Source organism: Eulemur rufifrons, chromosome 1 (assembly GCF_041146395.1).
Source record: "Eulemur rufifrons isolate Redbay chromosome 1, OSU_ERuf_1, whole genome shotgun sequence".
NCBI classification, from domain to species: domain Eukaryota; kingdom Metazoa; phylum Chordata; class Mammalia; order Primates; family Lemuridae; genus Eulemur; species Eulemur rufifrons.
The window spans coordinates 74,766,742-74,785,046 of NC_090983.1; the positions used below are offsets into that span (position 1 = coordinate 74,766,742).

The 18,305-nt window shown below is 38.1% G+C and overlaps 1 protein-coding gene across 3 annotated transcripts in view; it reads right to left on the minus strand.

Annotated features, from left to right (window-relative positions):
* The window catches only part of ACVR2A (activin A receptor type 2A), an 88,268-nt gene extending 70,427 nt beyond the window's left edge, over positions 1 to 17,841 (minus strand). Inside the window, exons 1-2 of one of the 3 annotated variants that reach the window (XM_069458149.1) lie at positions 17,650 to 17,841; positions 17,151 to 17,284 (exon numbers count right to left, since the gene is read on the minus strand). In XM_069458149.1, coding sequence (XP_069314250.1) covers positions 17,151 to 17,205 — 55 coding nt within the window. In that variant the 5' untranslated portion in view covers positions 17,206 to 17,284; positions 17,650 to 17,841. Of the gene's footprint in view, positions 1 to 17,150 lie in introns of all 3 variants that reach the window. The other 2 variants (XM_069458233.1, XM_069458090.1) reach the window with 2 other exon arrangements.
* Positions 17,842 to 18,305: the final 464 nt, after the last annotated feature.

Here is an 18,305-nt window from a genome sequence, read left to right on the forward strand (position 1 = left end):
GAGCACTTTACAAGTATCAACTCACTTATACTTTATAACAACTATATGAGGTAGGTACCCTTATTATCTCCATTTTCCAAATGAGGACCAGATAATCTGGCTTCAAACCTCTTAATCTACACTGAACACTAATTTAACACTGAATCTTGAAAGAACTTAGGGTCAGCTGGTAAACAAACACATTAACAAGCAATTATAATACAGGATGATAAGCAATACTATAGGGGTGATAGGGCTAAAAGATATTAAGTCTAGGGGGCTGGGCGCGGTGGCTCACGCCTGTAATCCTAGCACTCTGGGAGGCCGAGGTGGGCGGATCATTTGAGCTCAGGAGTTCGAGACCAGCCTGAGCAAGAGTGAGACCTCACCTCTACTAAAAATAGAAAGAAATTATATGTACAGCTAAAAATATATATAGAAAAAATTAGCCGGGCATGGTGGTGCATGCCTGTAGTCCCAGCTACTTGGGAGGCTGAGACAGGAGGATCCCTTGAGCTCAGGAGTTTGAGGTTGCTGTGAGCTAGGCTGACGCCACGGCACCCACTTTAGCCTGGGCAACAGAGTGAGACTCTGTCTCAAAAAAAAAAAAGATATTAGGTCTAAGTCTTCAGAGGCTACTACATAGTTGAAACTCATTCCATATGAAGCAGTAATTCCCACTGCAAAAGGAAGATCCCCAATTTAGCGGGGGAAAGATAGACACATTTTTTTATATGGGTCTGTCATCTTTCCATTCAATTAACCAGGTATCTATCTGTCAACTATGGTTTTGTTACTTTTCTAGTGAAGAACAGCCTTCCCATCAATCTTTCCCCCCCCCAGACAATTCCAAATCAAATCAGAAATCAGAATCAGCATAAATTAGGTTTTACCATAATTGCTAACTCGAAATATAAGAGAAACAGAGATGACTTAAAGACATGTATTATGATTTTTCAAAACTTAAAATGGGTAACTGACTGGACTAAGTGTTGCTATGATAAGCCTTCCCTTAATATAACTTTTAAAAGAACTACTTTCAATTAGCATATCAAAGCTACAAGTCTCCAAAGCCAAGACTTTCACTTGTAACACAATTAATAGCAGGCCCTGTCTTACCTACATCCACTTGTAAATTGCCATCTGGGAACTGCCAACCCATCTGGGTGGCCAAGTGGCCCTGCTACTTGGGTTTCTCTCCTCATTCCCCTTTCAGGTAAGGCATAATTATATTGCTCTTCCTCACCAAACCTCATCCTCAATCCCTTGCTATTTCTAACATGAGTTAAGAGCCCAACTGGTGGTGATGTATGAAGGAGCAGGAATGGAAGTAAGGCTGCGGGGTGGGGCTGTGAAGGCAAAATTCCTCCTCTCTTTCACATTGTTGTCATTCTTCATATAGAGCTCATAACCATTTTCTTCACACCTTTCCAGTGGCCCTGTCCTATCACCGAAGGCAATACCTCCTCTCTAGAAATCTGGTGAGCTGTCACCAACTGAGATAATTTTTGTCCTCTGAAACACAAAGGAAGTCATACATGCCTTCTGTCCCTGCAGGGAAAATAACATAGTATAATGGCAGAAGCACATATTCTAAAATAAGGTGAGCTTCTGTTTGAATCTCAGTTGTGAAGCTTATTAGCCATATGACCCTGTTTTCTCATCTGTAAAATGGTTAACTATCTCATAGCTCAATACGGTAGCTCAGTACCGGAAACACACTGTAGCAAGCAATCAAAAGGCTTCCTTTATATTTTTTATTTGTCTCTCATATACAAGAAGGAAAAAAAAAATCTAAGTATTCCAAACCCTTAGAACACAGCCTTTCAAACTTTTCTAACCACAAACCGCAGTAAGAAATACATTTTTCATTGTGACCCAGTAATATACACATATAATCACACACATAATTAAAGTTTCACAAGACAAAACTATCCTTTACTATCGTGATTCATTCTAATATCTTGTTTTCTTTCTTTTTTGTTAGTGGTGACCCTCTACATTGATTTCATTACCCTTGAATGTGTCGTGACCTGCAGTTTGAAAAACAACTACCTTGCACTCTCTTTTCCCACTTTTCTCCCCCCTTGGCCTCCCTTTAATCACATACACAAAGCTCTTTTTAATCTTGTTACCATGTGACCTTACAGAAGTCCCTAGAAGCAGAGTACCTCCTAGGGTGCAAAGCCCAGCAGGTAGGAGAGAGACATCAGGGAAGAAAGTAATCTTGATAGTGCTAAAGCAGAGGAGGGTCTGTGTTTCTTCTGGTCTAAGAAGAAACAATAAATCCATTTTCCCTCAGAGACAGTGTTATTCCAGGAGGTAAAGTTGTATGGCTGGAATAAAACATTGGAGATAAAACAGGCTTGGGGATGGGTCTGGGAACTTAATTAACACATATGACACGGATTCTATAAGAAAATGCTTCTGAGGTTCTAACTGAAGTTTTTTAAGTGTAATATATTTCTGAGATGAGGGAGAGGTGCCACATATACAACGTCCAAAGGAATAGCAAACTACAGCCCGCAGGTCAAATCCAGGTTGGCATCTGTTTTTATACAGCCCCTGAATGACGGTTTTTACATTTTCAAATGGTTGAAAAAAATCAAAATAATAATATTTTGTGGCACTTGAAAATAATATGAAAATCAAATTTCAGTGTTCACAAATAAAGTTTTACTGGAACACAGTCATATTGATTTGTTTACATATTGTCTATGACTGCTTTTTTGTTACAGCTGAATAACTGCAAAAGGGATTGCCTAAAATACTTACTATCTGGCCCTTTATAAATAAAGGTTTGTAAACTCCTGTCCTAAGCACTTGAAAGCATTCGACGTTCATTCACAAATATTTGTTAAACATCTATTATGTGCTAGGCACTGAGGAAACTACAGTGAATAAGTAAGATATGGTCCCTCTCATAAATATTAAGTTCAGAATACTAAAAACCAATTGGTTTGCTGTAGGGACTACCAGAGGGCCAATATAGCAAAAGATGAGATTGAAAAGGGGCCATGTTATGTAGTGCCTTTAAGGTCACTGTAAGGAATAAACATTCCTCTAATATCTTATATTTGGTTTAGAGAATTAACCGCTTTATTCACAACCTAAAGATAAATGTCTACCCATTAAGAATCACAAATTCTTAATTAGAAGTGTTGTTATAGTTCACTTGAACCCTTCCTATTGTTCTCTACTCCATGAAAAACATTATTGTATTAATTACAAATATTTGGTATAACATTTCAAAATTTTAAAAGTTACATGTATATGTTCATATGAGTGTGTCTGGGTTTGTGTGTGTAGCTTTTGATCCTCACTGACATCTTGTGAGGTAAGCATTATAAATTCTTTAAGGATGAAGAAACTAAGGTTATGGGACTTGCCCAAGTTCACATGGTATATTACACCATGGTAGAGAGAGGCACAACACCCAAGTATTCTCCCTGTAGAATGTTTGCTCTTTCTAGTATACTAGCCCAAGAATTGCATAATTAATTACTTTCACCAAATTTGAAGACAAAAGAAGTTCTTAGAGCTGCTTTTTTAGAAAACTATTCTTGCCAACAAACAGCTACATTTGTATCAAACAACATTAACTTTTATTTCTATTAACTAACCCTTTCTGGCAAATCACATGTTGCAGCAGCAGAAAATGTTATAATCTACAACAGAGTAGGCTCATCTACTTTTCTGTTCTCTGGCTTAGTGAGCTGATTTCCTTCCATATCACAGATACAAAGCTACATAATTAATTGCAAAAACACTGCTTAACTCAGGGCTATTAAATACATGTTGCTAGACTAACTAGAAACGACAATTCTTGATGTGGGAATATTCTTGGGCTACAGTAGTGAAAGTAAAGATCTGTGGGTAAAAGATCAAAACTACCCTTCACTGATTTAAAAGGGAAAAAAAGTGTAACTACATTCTTTTTCTCTGACCCTAACCTTTTACTCCATCCTTCAGAAGTCAAGATCATTTTGAACAATTTATTTTTTATAAGAATCCTTCTGCTACAGGGAGTTACAGCAGAAAATAGTACCTGACAATCTATTAGGGCCTCTAAGCAGTCGAAGCCTAATTTAATTCACTCTATTATTTCTAGCCCTCTCAAGTAATAAGCAACCTCTATTTACATTTTAACAAAAAATATAATTAGCAATTAATTTCCTAATTCAACACCCAAGCCAACCCTTCCTTATCTCTAAAGAACTAAGGAAGAAAATAAGACTACAAGGTAAGATGTATTATATAATATTTATGTAAGAATAAAAAGATGGTCAGTGCCTATTCAATCATTTTTCTGGCCATTTGGAAAGGTACTTTATTCTACTATTGAATACCTGCTAATCAAATTGCTTTATTACTATGCCCATCTTGTACAAGTTATCTGGCAACTGCCCTTACTCATTATTTATCATCATTCTTACTCTCTGACTTTTCATTTCTCCCCATATCATTTTAAAGTATATTTATACGAGTTCATTTCAAGTTTTTTTTTATTTCAGAATATGATGGGGGTACAAACACTTTGCTCATATAAGTTGCCTTTGCACCGCCTGAGTAAAAGCTACAAGAGTACCCATCCTCCAGACAGCTCACAAGGCACCCATTAGGTGTGAATTTACCCATCCCCTCATCCCTCAAGTCTTAAGTTAAATAAAACTAGCAAATTCTTTTCACTAATCCTGAAGTATGAAACTCCACTAGGAGGTCAAAGCCTAGCAACCAGTTCTTTTTCTAGAATTAGTTCACTTAAGGTAATAATAAATAAAATGGCCTATAATAATTACAGGTGAAACTGCACTTCTTTATAGAATGTGGCTTACCAGGGCCGGGCATGGTGGCTCACGCCTGTAATCCTAGCACTCTGGGAGGCCGAGGCAGGTGGATCACTCGAGGTCAGGAGTTTGAGACCAGCCTGAGCAAGGGCGAGACCCCGTCTCTACTAAAAAATAGAAACAAATTATCTGGCCAACTAAAAATATATATAGAAAAAATTAGCCGGGCGTGGTGGCGCATGCCTGTAATCCCAGCTACTCGGGAGGCTGAGGCAGGAGGATCGCTTAAGCCCCGGAGTTTGAGGTTGCTGTGAGCGAGGCTGATGCCCATGGCACTCACTCTAGCCCGGGCAACAGAGCAAGACTCTGTCTCAAAAAAAAAAAAACAAAAAAAAGAATGTGGCTTACCAAAGATAGAAAGCTTTACCTGCTTCCAAAATGAAAGAAATCAAATGAAATGAGGTAGCCGCAATCTGAATTTTTAAATTTAGTAACGTTTAACATCTCTTCTGGTTTACCTCTGTGCAATAAAGCAGTTTTTCCAAGTCAAAGATGCTGCTGCTGAACTTCTGCCTTTAATAAAGACTTGATTTCTCTGCAACAAGCACCTCCTCCCCCCACCATCCGTTGAGGCTTGAAATCTTTCCAGACAAAATTATTCAAACTGACTACCTAGAATTAGAGGCTATAGCCCTGAATAAAACTAACAGTCCAAAGCATTAACTATTTATCCTTTCAGCCTTACTTTAAGACCTTGATAACCTGAAAAGATATCAAATTCCTAAGAATTAAGATACAAAATATGCTGAGTTTCCACTTCGAACTCTTCAACCACACTAACAACACAGCATATTACAAGTTTGGAACAGTAAAATGGTGGTGATCTTATGAAAAAATAGGCACTTAAAAAGGAGTAAAGACAAAATTTCAGAGAAAAATAGAAATGCTTATGTAACTAAGACTATAAATTAGCAGATAAACAAAACCTAAAGACAGGAATTTGTCACAAAATTCAATAACCTCTAGTCTGTGTTTTTTTTAAATCTCTTTCTGTGGTTTGTTTTTGTTTTGTTTGAGACATTATATTCACAGTTCTCATGTGCACAAAAAGCCTATCTGGTTTAAGTAATGATTGGCAGGGGAAAAAACAGGGTGTCTAAAAAATACAAGAGCAAAACTGGTAAGTGTAGGCAAGCTTTACAATCAGAGAATGTTCAAAGCTAGAGGGACCTTGGAGAATATCCAGTATCTCTACACTGATGCAGTAGGCTCCTAACTGGTCTCACCTCTTCACTCCCAAATGCTTCCAGTGTTTTTCAGATAGCTGCCAAAGTAATCTTAACACATAACCCAGATCCAGCTCCTCCTTAAAACTCTTTGCTTCCCACTGCCCTGTGCATTTTATTCTAACTCCTTCCACTATTAAAGACCTGCAAGATCTTGTCCCCAGCTCTCCAGTCCCATCCCTGCATTCATTTCTTCAGGCAGCCAGTTAAATATTAGGTTATAAAGTATAAAACGTCCAATTTCCTTATACTAAGTTTGACAGTTGGTATCTCTGACATTTCACTTTAACACTTCTTGATTTATTTTTATTGTGAAGGTAGATCCTCATTCTTTCAAATGCATGGTTTGGCTTGTGATTATCTTTCAAATTTTTTTTTTTTTAGAGCAATTTTTGTGAAACCATGGATAAGACAAAAACTCGTGTTATTTTCAAATATGAGCTCTGTCCTGGAACCAATGCAGCACAGAAAGCTCAAAATATCAATGAAGTGTTTTGGAAGGATGTGGCTAATGAACACACAACAAGGGGATAGTTTGAAAAGTACCATTCTAGTGATATTAATCTTGAAAATGAGCCATGTGGGCAACCTGAGACCAAGGTGAACTGAACACTGTAGTGGAAGCGAATCCATCTCAACCTGCAAGTGAATTAGCAGCATGGATTGATGTTACTATTCCAATAGTATCGGACCATTTAAGACAAACTGGCAAGTTAAAGAGGCTGGATAAATGCGTTCCTCATGAATTTAATGAGCGTCAGAAGAGAAATCATCTGGAAGCTTGCCTTTCTTTGCCATCAAGACATAAAGGTGAACCATTTCTATATCATAATCGTTACGTGTGATGAAAAACAGATTCTTTTTGACAACCACAAGTGTTCAGCACAATGGTTGGATAAAGGTGAACCACCCAAACACAGTACAAAACCAAATATTCATCCAAAAAGGCTAACAGTGTCTGTCTGGTGGTCTAGCACTGGTATTACCCACTACAGCATTATGAAACCTGGTCAATCGATTACAGCAGATGTCTACTGCAACTAATTGGAAGAAATGATACGGATACTTGTGATTAAGCAGCTGTAATTGGTCAACAGAGACAGGCTAATCCTCTTGCAAGACTACTCTGAACCACATGTTGCACAAACAATGCTGCTCAAACTACAAAGGCTAGACTTGGAAACTCTCTGTCATCCACCATATTCACCAGACCTTGCACCAACTGACTACCACTTCTTCCAGGCTTTGGACCACTTCGTGCAAGGAAAAATATTCAATTCTCACCAAGTTCTGCAGGCTTTTTCACTGCTGGCATAAACAAGCTACCGTTAAGATGGCAAAACTGTGTCGACAGTTTAGGCACATACTTCAATTGTACTGCTTCTTGTTTGAGATGTAATAAACTACTCTTTCGATTCAGAATCAGACATTTCATATTTAATGACTAGATACTTACTGAGCTTCTGCTCTGTGCCAAAAATTGAGCCATGCCCTATGGGTACTGTGATGAACAAGTGAGATACCTCCCCTCATAGAACTTACACTTAAGAGGTGGAAAAGACGAACAATAAATAGGTGAATAAATAAAATAAAATAGAGATTGTGATATGTGATGTGAGCCAGTGATCCTCTCAGCACTCAATTTCTGTCAGAGCACATATGACAATTTGTAATTATTTTATTCATTTAACTACTTACGACTGTATGTTCCAGAAAGCATAATCGCATCTGTCTCGTACACTGCTGTGTCCCAAGCACTTAGCATAGTGCCTAGCATGTAGTTCAATATCGATTTGTTAAATGAATGAATACCTATTTCATCCTCTTTAATTTACGGATGAGTAAAGCGAGGTTGTAATGGTTGTCAAAGGTCAAAGAGGAAAGTGGAAATTTGAATGACCCTTAAGTTTTAGTCCAAAATATTTATACCGCATTCAAAATATTGGTATCAAAGCTTGAACGGCTGTGTTTTCAAAGCTTAAAGTAGCTGGTACAGAAAAACAGACTTGAGATTTTTCAAAATTTTAATTCTACATAAAATATTTTAGAACACTTAAAGTTTAAGTGAGGTTGTCCAAGAAAAATATTTTAAATTCCAACAAATAGAGATAAAGATTTACTCCAATGTTTCTTTTTAGTGCATGCTAGAACAATGCAACCTTAAAGAACTCTTTGTAAATAATCATGATATCTGAATGTTCTAGATATTTCCTGGCACCTATCTGGAACTCTTTAATGATATTTTCTTTGGCTGGATCATTTAGTCAAAATATTATTTCACATTAACTGATAAGTAATTTATTTATCTGCAAATTTAAAAATATCCCAAGAACTGAATGTATATTTTTTAATGTTTTACATACTACATCCTTTTAAATGAGACTTACAGATAGATCAAAAACTAACATGTGTATGTAAGATCTACTCTGGCCCAGCTACTGTGTTACATGGCATATCATTTCATTTAATAACATCTTGGTTTACAAACTTAAACAATTAATCTCAGAGTTTTAGACACTTGCCAAGATCTCATAACTTGCCCATGCCCTCCTTTCTTGAAATAATGCCCTAGAACAAGCTTGATTTATCATATATAGTCATAAAGATGTTAAGAACAACTCTTTCCTAATAATGGTCTCATTTGCATAAAATATAAATTTTAAAGTTAACAATCAAAAATAGGATAAATTCTCCCTCCGAGCTTTGTAAATAGATACTTATTTTTATTATACTACGTAAAGACTTGATTAGTTTTAAAAAATCTTTTAAAAGGCAACCCCTCCCCACACGTATAGCCAGTCCTTCTAATCTAGTAACTATCTTCTTGCTTTACATTTATTTTCTTCAGCAACATTAGGGAATAAAGGGATTCCCAGTGTGACTACAGCCAGCCAAAAAAAGAAAAACTGTATCTATCTTGTCCAAAAGAATGGTTATTGAAAGCTTTAGGCTTCAGGCATGAATAGCATATACCAAATTCAAAAAAGTATCTAAATTTACTTCTTTAGAATAGTATAACTTACTGTAAGGAAAATGCCTCACATAGATTCCCAAGAATACAATCTGGATGACCAGTATGAGTAATCACTGTAATTATTGAAATCTGACCATTATTTAAACACAAACAACATACTGAGCCACTAATGCTTAGAATTCTTTCACTAGACATCACAATGGAGATATATCCACCATACAATGTTGGCCCCTGTAAGAGAATATTACATGCTCTAATGTTTTTTATGTACTCTTTTATTTTTCTAAATCCATGTCTGTATTTTCATTCATGCTTATCATTTAAATCCATACTATCTGTAAACTTTAGTTATGAAAGCACTTTCTATTTTCTTCTGGCTCATTACTTCTTTTATCAATTTTATTTAGTAGTGCTACCATTCCACCTTAATCTTCAAGTTGCTTTTCTGTCTCATATTTTATATAAATGTATTTGGGACACACATTAGGATCTGTATCATTCACTCCTACCTCTTCTCAGTTTTATTAATAATTACTTTTCATCTGGATTTAACCCCCTCAAACTGAGATTGTCCTTCTTCAAGCAATTATGAACACTTCTTCATCACACAAATCTCTTCCTTGGATTTAATCAAAATTTCTCCAATCCAACTTTTCTTCCATCCACGGTCAAGTTTATTTCCAAATGTCCTTTGTGTTCCTGATGCTATTTTGTGCCTTTCATTCATGGTAAGATGAGTATTAATATATTTTTTAACCTCCTGCTAAGATTTTTTTTTCCCTAGTATTAGGATCTCTCCTCCAGCAAGTCATTCCTAAATTAAAATTTCTGAACTCCCCAAAATTAAAATCGAATTTTGTTTCAGGATCTTCATGTGTATTTAATTTATCCAACTAATCCAAAAAAGAGAAGAGCTTAGTTAGTGCAGATTCATGGTCTCCCTTGGGATGAGTTTTCCTTACATTCGGTACCTAGTCATGCACTCTCTATTGTAGATTAACTAATTACCATATTTTTCAGTGCACTTTTAGTTTCCTTCTCCACTCAGAGTATTTGGTAGAGAGAATAGGGTATCGTTGAACTAGACCAGTGTTTTTAAGGCATTTACAATCCAATAGTTGGTCACTGAATCAATCAATGGGTCATAATCAACATTTTTTAAGTGAAATAGAACATAAAAATAAATGAGTGTACACAGAGTAGTTTGTGAAACTTTTATTTCTGATACATACACATACTACTACTACATGAGAACTAAGTCACGATGGAATGTGTAAATCTTATTGTGAGTTATGATCAAAAAAGTATGAAAGCCATGGAACTTGGAGATATGTAAAATGCCTTCTAAATCTATAGAATTCAAATTATATTTTAATTTTTAAAAAAAATTTGAAGAACAGAACTTACAGATATCCAAACAGCCAGCAAAATCATTTTTTCTTAATAAAATGTCTTTATTGAACTCTAATCTTAAAATTATAGAATCATAAAGTTTTTAGAGTAGGGAAAAAAATTCAGAAATCATCTAATCCAAGTTCATCACTTTAAGACCTAAGAGGAAAACTCTGGCCCAGAGAAGTGAAATAATTTCATTTCATTCATTCAGTGAACATTCACTGAGCACCTATTGTGTGCCAGGTTCTAGGAATGAGTCTATAGATAAAGGGAAGATGTCTCCAAATAATGGAAACAGGAAAGTAAACATTTGCACAGTCAACAGTGGAAATAGGCAAGTAAACCTCTGCAATAATTACCGAAATCAAGGTTTTTACAAGGTGTTAGATGAACAGAAAGCAACTACTCAATCTGGGTTGGATGGCATAGAAAATATTTCTAAAGAGGTGACACTTCTCAGTCTTAAAACCAACAAGGAGTTAACCAGGTAAAGGAAGAAGAAATAATGTACAAAGGCACCATACGGATATATAATAAAGGATGACACATTCAGGAAACTGCAAGCCAAGTTCGTATGGCTGGAATATATAATAGCACTCATGCTATGGAGGAGCTGCAGCAGAATACCTAGCATTTATGTGCTGTTTAATCTTCATTCTCTGAGGTAGGCACCATTAATATCCCACTTTGTAGATGAGAAAACTGAGGCACACAAAGATGACATGACTTGACCAAGGTTGAGTTGTGAAACCACAATTTAAAACAAGAAAGTCTAATTCCAGAGTCTATACTCTTAACCTCTCTAACTCTTAAGAGGTTAGAGAAAACAGGCAGGAACCAAATAATTAAGGACCTTGTATGCCATTCTAAGACGTTAGATTCCATGCTAAAGACTCACAGTGAAAGGTTTTAATCAAGAGTAATATATTCAGATTTATTTTTAATGAGGTCACTCTGGCAGCTATATGAATAGGCTGAAAAGAAGAGAAAGTAGTCACAGACAACTAGCTAGTCTTAGCTAGAAAGGTACTATAATAATCAGGTAAAAGAAAATGATAGATGAGCTAGATAGTGGCAGCACTGGCACCAGAACCCCAGTCTACTAATCACCATGACCACATTCTTGGTCACCAACCATATGAACCTCCCAAGTTTTTCCCCTTAGGCCCACATTCTAACAGTTCGAGAAATCCAACCTTAGAGACAACAACATATTTCCTTTAAGTCCCTTTATTAAACAAAACCTGACCACTAGATGCCCTGTGTATATGAAATTGACTAACAGAAATCTAGATGGAAAATAACTGAAAATCAATCGATATCTATAGTAGTTTTCTTACCTTCTTGACTTTCCTTCCCCTTCCTCTATACACTATTCCTGGAACTTTCATGTTCAATAGTCAATTTGAAATCAATGTTCTGTCTAGACATGACTGTTATGACCTAACAGAATTAAATCTACCACAGAGGAAGTCTAATGTGGTCCTATCAGTGGCAGTAAATATGCTCTCAGGTCTGGTCAGATTTTGAATGATGAATGAATAATAATAAAGGAGAGCCTTTTTGCAAACAACAAAGAATTAAGGAAAATCTTAACATTAAAAAAAAAAAAAAGGCAATCTAAATAAAGTTCAAGCCATTTGATTCCAAGACACTAACAATACTCCCAAGCGTGTGTGTGGTAGTCCAGAAACCAGCAAATGAAAGAACAGTAGAAAAGACTATCTGGTCAATTCTCAAGTATTCTAAATTCAATCCATTTTCACTTAAACCATGGGTGAGCCCTCCTGAGCCACCCTTGATGCTAAGCAACAACTGAGTTTTCCCAAGCAATCAGCCTACAGTATAGAGAAATACAAAAGGGACAGAGGAAGAAAAGTGTGTAGAGAAAGAAGGGAGGAAAGTGGAAAGGGAACTATAATGAAAGGGAATGAAAGAAATGATGAGTTATAGAACAGAGAGCAAAAAGTGAAGGCATACCAGTAACCCTAGTATCTAACATTGCTAACTAATCTTACCTATGATCTGAGAGACACTATGACAAGTGGCAACATAAGAGAGTGTGAAAGGACAAATTTAAATCACATATTTATGGAACATCAAAGACGAGAAAGTAAGAATAGTATTTACAAAAGTAAAAATGCAACAAATAAAGTCTTAGAATCTAAATGAACAATTTAGAGATTAAAATCTCATTTGGTTTATTTATGCTTCACTTCTTACAAACAGTGAGCCTGATGAACCCAAAAGGTGAAATGTCAGTAATACCAGAGAGGAGAGCATGAGAGGTGTGTTACAGAGACGGTATGAAATTTATTTGCCTACTTTTTGTGGGAGCAACTTCAGAATTTTCCTCTTAATGGTGTAGTGCAACTTAATTTGTTAAGAGTTTCACTGTAATTCTTATCTTGGCTGGCTGGGTTAACTTCCTTAAAACCAGAGTTCAAAACAAGGTAAACACTTATTAATTACAGTCAAGATTTAACCTTAAAAAAGGCAAGGGTCTGCAAGATCTTAAAATATTACTTACTATATTCTAAATGAGTCAAACGGTAACCAAAACCCAGCTAATGATTCTCAAGAAAATTATGCAATTAAGAAATCACTTTTAAAGTTTCTTGAAACTAAAGTTAGCCAGACAAAAGAAATATACTTTAAAAAGAAATTGAATTTCTACCTTGAATCCATTCAGGGAACATATAATAGCGAACATATTTCTTCCATATGATACTTAGAAAATTTTCGGGCAAGATGTTAAACACACACACACACACTGCCACCATGCAGCACAGTGATTTCAATAAGGGTAAGAAGAAATATCCTTAAAGAACATAATTATGGCAAAAAAGAAACTCAATCTAAAGCAAATAAACTTGATACCTTGACCAATCATTCATCATAGCCATGAACATGAAGTCTTCATGAGCACTCTATAAAAACAAGTGATTAGAGAATTTATTCATAATAGTCAACAAAATATTTTTATTAAAGTATAATAGGATGAAAGAATGTGCACACCTATAGTCAGTTTCTCTAACTTAACCATGTTCTACTTTTAAAAAATAATGAAAAAATGAAAAATTTCAATACAAGGTCAACTGGAGATCATCAATACCATGTACTCATAAAATTTATATTACTCACTTTGGGGGAGGGGAAGCAGAGCCCCTTTACTAATATACAAATGCTCTAAAAATTAAAAGTTTAGAACAGTTTCTCAACCTCAACACTATTGACATTTTGAGCCAGATAAGTCTTTGTTGTGGAAAGCCGTCCTGTGCACTGAAGGATGATTAGCAGCATCCCTGCCCTCTACCCACTAGATGCCAGTAGCACACCTGCCCCTCTCCACTATCTCCAAAAATGTCTCCAAATATCCCTTTGGTGGGGGGTTGGGAGGAGGCAAAAATCATCCCAGCTTAAGAACTACTGACTTAGATCACAAATAGAAAAAAATTCAAAATGAATGGGGGGAGAGGGTGATTTTATTTCTCTTCTTCTCTGCATGTTTCAATATATTGTGTTTGAATTGGATCACAGATAACATTTAAGAGATTCTGCCTTTTAGAAAACAAAGTATTTAATACTACCACTTGTTAGCCAAAATTCAGAAGAGTCCCAGAAGATTCTCTGTACTGCCAACTCCCCCTCCAACCACAAATTCTCATTCTCTCTCTCTCATACACACACACACACACACACACACACACACCTCCCTAGCTGAACTAAAGGAAATGCAACATAATTACTTTATTTTTTTTTACAATTTTACGAATCTCTTTAATGTCCAGCTATTTCTCATATGTGCTAATACACTGAATTTGTTAAGATATCATACATCACATAGGCTTGGAAAATTCACTGTACCCTTGAGAGATAGTAAGAATGAAAAAGGCAAATAACATCTTGGTATTATTATGAAAATAGTTTTAGCCATTTCTTATTTCATCAGATATATTGATAATACTGCTATAGGTCCCACAGAATCCAAAGGAATTCTCAATTTACTTCAGTGCAACTCAACTACCACAACAGCTGCATCATTCTAGGTAGGATAAACTTGAGTACCAGGGCAAGTATTACACTCATCCTCACACTTTAACAAATTTGGGAAAAGATACAAATTAACCACCATGCTTGAAAAAGAAAAACCTGTGAAGATCTGTGTTTTGAAACAGAATCTGAGGAGGGATAAGAGGAATGAAAAGATTCAAAATCAGAGGGAACTGAAGGGATTCCAGGGTAAGGGCAAAACTCAAAATGATTCCCTGGAATGAAATGCAGGAGGAAATTATACACTTGGTCATATCCTACAGGAATAGTCTATGTAATCAGTCTCCAGAATACATACCATGGGATGGAAATTGAAAAATCAAAGTCCACAAAATAGTAAAGGAAACAGTAAACATCCATCCTAAATACCTGGAATAAAACTGTTCTTTACTACTGTTTCCAATTTGGTTTAAATAAAAAACAAAATCCAATATCCAGAAACAAAACTGACAACTTGAGAAATTTTAAAATTCTCATAAAAATAGCCAACCTAATGCTTTCAGCATGCCAGATTTCATATTACATAGAAAAATCAATTAGTTGGAGAAACACAATAACCCTTTTTAGAGTGCATTTGATTCATAACAAAAGCCCTTTAAAAAATCAGACATTTTAAGTACTAAAAATCTTCATGTATAAATATGGATTAAGGCCTTTAAGATTACTTCAATTATCTTCAATAGAATCACATATTTTAGCTCAACTAAAAAAGCCTATACAACAATACTTAATATTAGTTTAATAGAAGTGGAATATCTATATGCTCTATAGCAACAAAATTACTTTATTTCAAAATATTAGCTATTAATTTCCTGGCCCAATGAAAATAATCCCACAGAAACTAATGCTTAGTTCTTTTTACTACCAAACCAAGCAGAGGAAGCTGTAAGATCTGTAGCGACAGACTGCTTTTCCAGAAGTAATACCTTGAGATCGCTCAAGAATAACCTCCTTCACCAATTAATATGACTCAGGTGAGTTGGAAGGGAATAATGTCCACAATTCCTTGGTCAGTGGCCATGATGCCCCTCCTCAAGGGCAGGAGATCAGAACAAGGGATTTAAACAAGAGGAGTTCACCAGCCAGAACATATAGGGGCAGAGAAAGAGAGTACTACTGGAAAGATAAAAACTACATGGTTAAGTCATGTCACAAAAGCAAGAGGTTTAATGTTATCAAGGCCTTCATTCATTTCAGACACACCATTGTTTAGCTTCCTCTCCAAACCCTGCACAAAAAGAACTGTCAGCCTGCCTTAAGCATGTTCCTTCTTCCATTTAAACAGACATGATTCTTTTGGTTAATCTCTGGCAATGATCGCCATTTCACAACACATTCAGCCCACCCGGAACTGATCAATACCACTACAGACATAAGACTAGACTTTATCCATTTATTAACCACAAGGAAATGTACCATTCAGCAAAATTCTATACATTACAAAAGATTCTATTAAAAAGGGGGGTGGGGAAAACGGACACAAACACACACAGACACATACACACACACGCACATCACACAAAGGTACACAAAGACAACTACCACCCTCTAATTTCCTTGCAGCAAAAACAAGATAAAGACATGGCCATGAAACCTGTCAATTCGCTTTTCCCCCCTATAATTCTATGTCACAACCTCGTAACTGAATATTAAATTTTATGATAAATAGATCCATTGCGACTTTTAAATTCTTTCATCTATGGAAATAACTCTCCTGTTATGTATATTCGCACACCTTTGAGCTAGATGCAGTATTTATTTATAAAATTTCAAATACAAAAGACTAGTTTTTCCAACCACTGGTTGCAACCACAGAACGTCCTCACAGAATCAAAAATTTCAAATATAAAATGGCCAGATTATTCCTCCAACCCTGGGCCAAAACCTATGAGTATACCATATTTAACAGTAAGAACAATTTCACATGGGCAGTTCTAAACCGAAAACAATGCTTCAATACAAAGCGTTTAAAATAAGTATTCCGCAGGTAAGCAAAATCTATGCCCGAAACACAAATGGTGGTTGAAAGCCAGCACATTACCAACACACAAGCGGCATACCTCTTCTGCACTGGGTTATAGTTAATACTCTAACAACAACTATTTTTAACACTGTTGGACACTGAAGTTGAAGAAAACGTGAAGGGAGACCAGATTGAATTGATGATAGGATGCATTGCTTCTCACAGTCAAAATTAAGTAGCAACCGACTTGATCTATGTCGTGATATTTATTCACCGGTGAAGCACTAATTAAAAGACGACAAAAGCAACCCTTGTTTTGGAGGAGCCCACACTAAATGACATTTCGGAATACTCCTTTCAGTGTTCAACCTTTGCATAAATTGTCACTTGTGGTATTTGTGGCTTAATTGCAACCCAGCCAGCGCTGTCATCCAGTGTTATGGCCACAAACCATGACTTTCTCACTTCCACAACACAGCACTCACTCTTACCAGCTCGCCAACCCAACTCGAAAGGAGAAACATTCATGGAGGTTTCCAGATCACAATCAGACACGGGGGGTGGCAGCCGAGGGTCTCGGGGTATGGGGCAACCTCTCCAGGTTCCACTGGAGCTCACAGACCCGACAACAACCGTGGCCCCCGGCAGCGGCAGCGGCGGCCGCGGCCGCGGCCGCAGCAGCAGCCCCACCGCGCCGAGCGCCCTGCACCTACCTGAAGAACAAGAGATAAGAAAGACGGCAAACGCCAACTTTGCAGCAGCTCCCATTTTCCCGAGGCGCCGGGGAATCCGAAGGAAGTTCTCGCTAGATATCCAGTTCCCTAGGTCTTCCTCGGAGACAAATCTCCTGGTGTAAAATCAACCGTCATAAAACATATTCGGAAGACCCGACCAAAAAAACGTTCACGAGGTTAAAAAAAAAAAAAAAAAAAGGGAAGAAAAAAAGAGCACAACAATAAAAAATAAAATGCACCACGGGGGAAAAACCGCCACACACACGCACAACACACAAAACCAAACAACGAAAAGCCAACAACAACAAAAGCAGGTTTAAATCACTGTCAAAATCACTGTCAGTTCTGCTCGCCTCTCGGGTCTCTCGGAACAAAACGCCAGGCTGAGGCGACGAGGAGGCGGCGGCGGCGGCGGCGGCGGCGCCCGCTGCCGCCCAGACAGTCCGAGAACCGAGCTGGGTCCGACGTCCGGACCGACCTTCAACCCGGACACCCAAAGTCCGCGGACCACTGGCGGCCGAGCTGGCGGAGGTGGTGGCCGAGGCGGCGACGGCAGCTCTGGGAAAGGGAGGCGGGCGGCGGGCGGCGGCGGTGCAGGCGGCGGCCAAGTTCTGGTCCAGGCTCTGGCTCCGGCTCCGGGCTCCGGGCTCGGCCGCGTTTTCGGTCTCCTGGCCTCCGCCGGGCCCCGCCCCCCAGACTTCCGGTTCCGGCCCGAGCTGGAAGCCCGGCGCAGCGGAGGAACGCTCGGCTGAGGCGGCGGCGGCGGCGGCGACGGCGGCGGCGGCCGGGCGCAGCGCGCGTGCCGGGCCGGGAGCGCGAGGAGATTGCCGGGGAAGCGAGGCGGGAGCGGGGGAGGGGTGAGAGTGAGGGCGGGGCTGACTGGAGGGCGAGGAGGCGGGGCGGACGGAGGCTGGATACCGCGAGGCCTGGGCGTCCGGCCTGCTTGGTCGGGAGATCCCGCGACAAAGGGGCGCGGGCGCCTCAAAGTCCCTGAGTTGTGGCTGTGGCTGTGTGAGGGGACGCAGTCAGAGACCCGGCACGCCTGGTTTCCAAATCGCGCCCACTGGCAGCTCTGGAGCGCCTGCCCGAATACTCAGAGAAAGCCCCAAAAGGAACAGAACCCCGAGGTGGGGC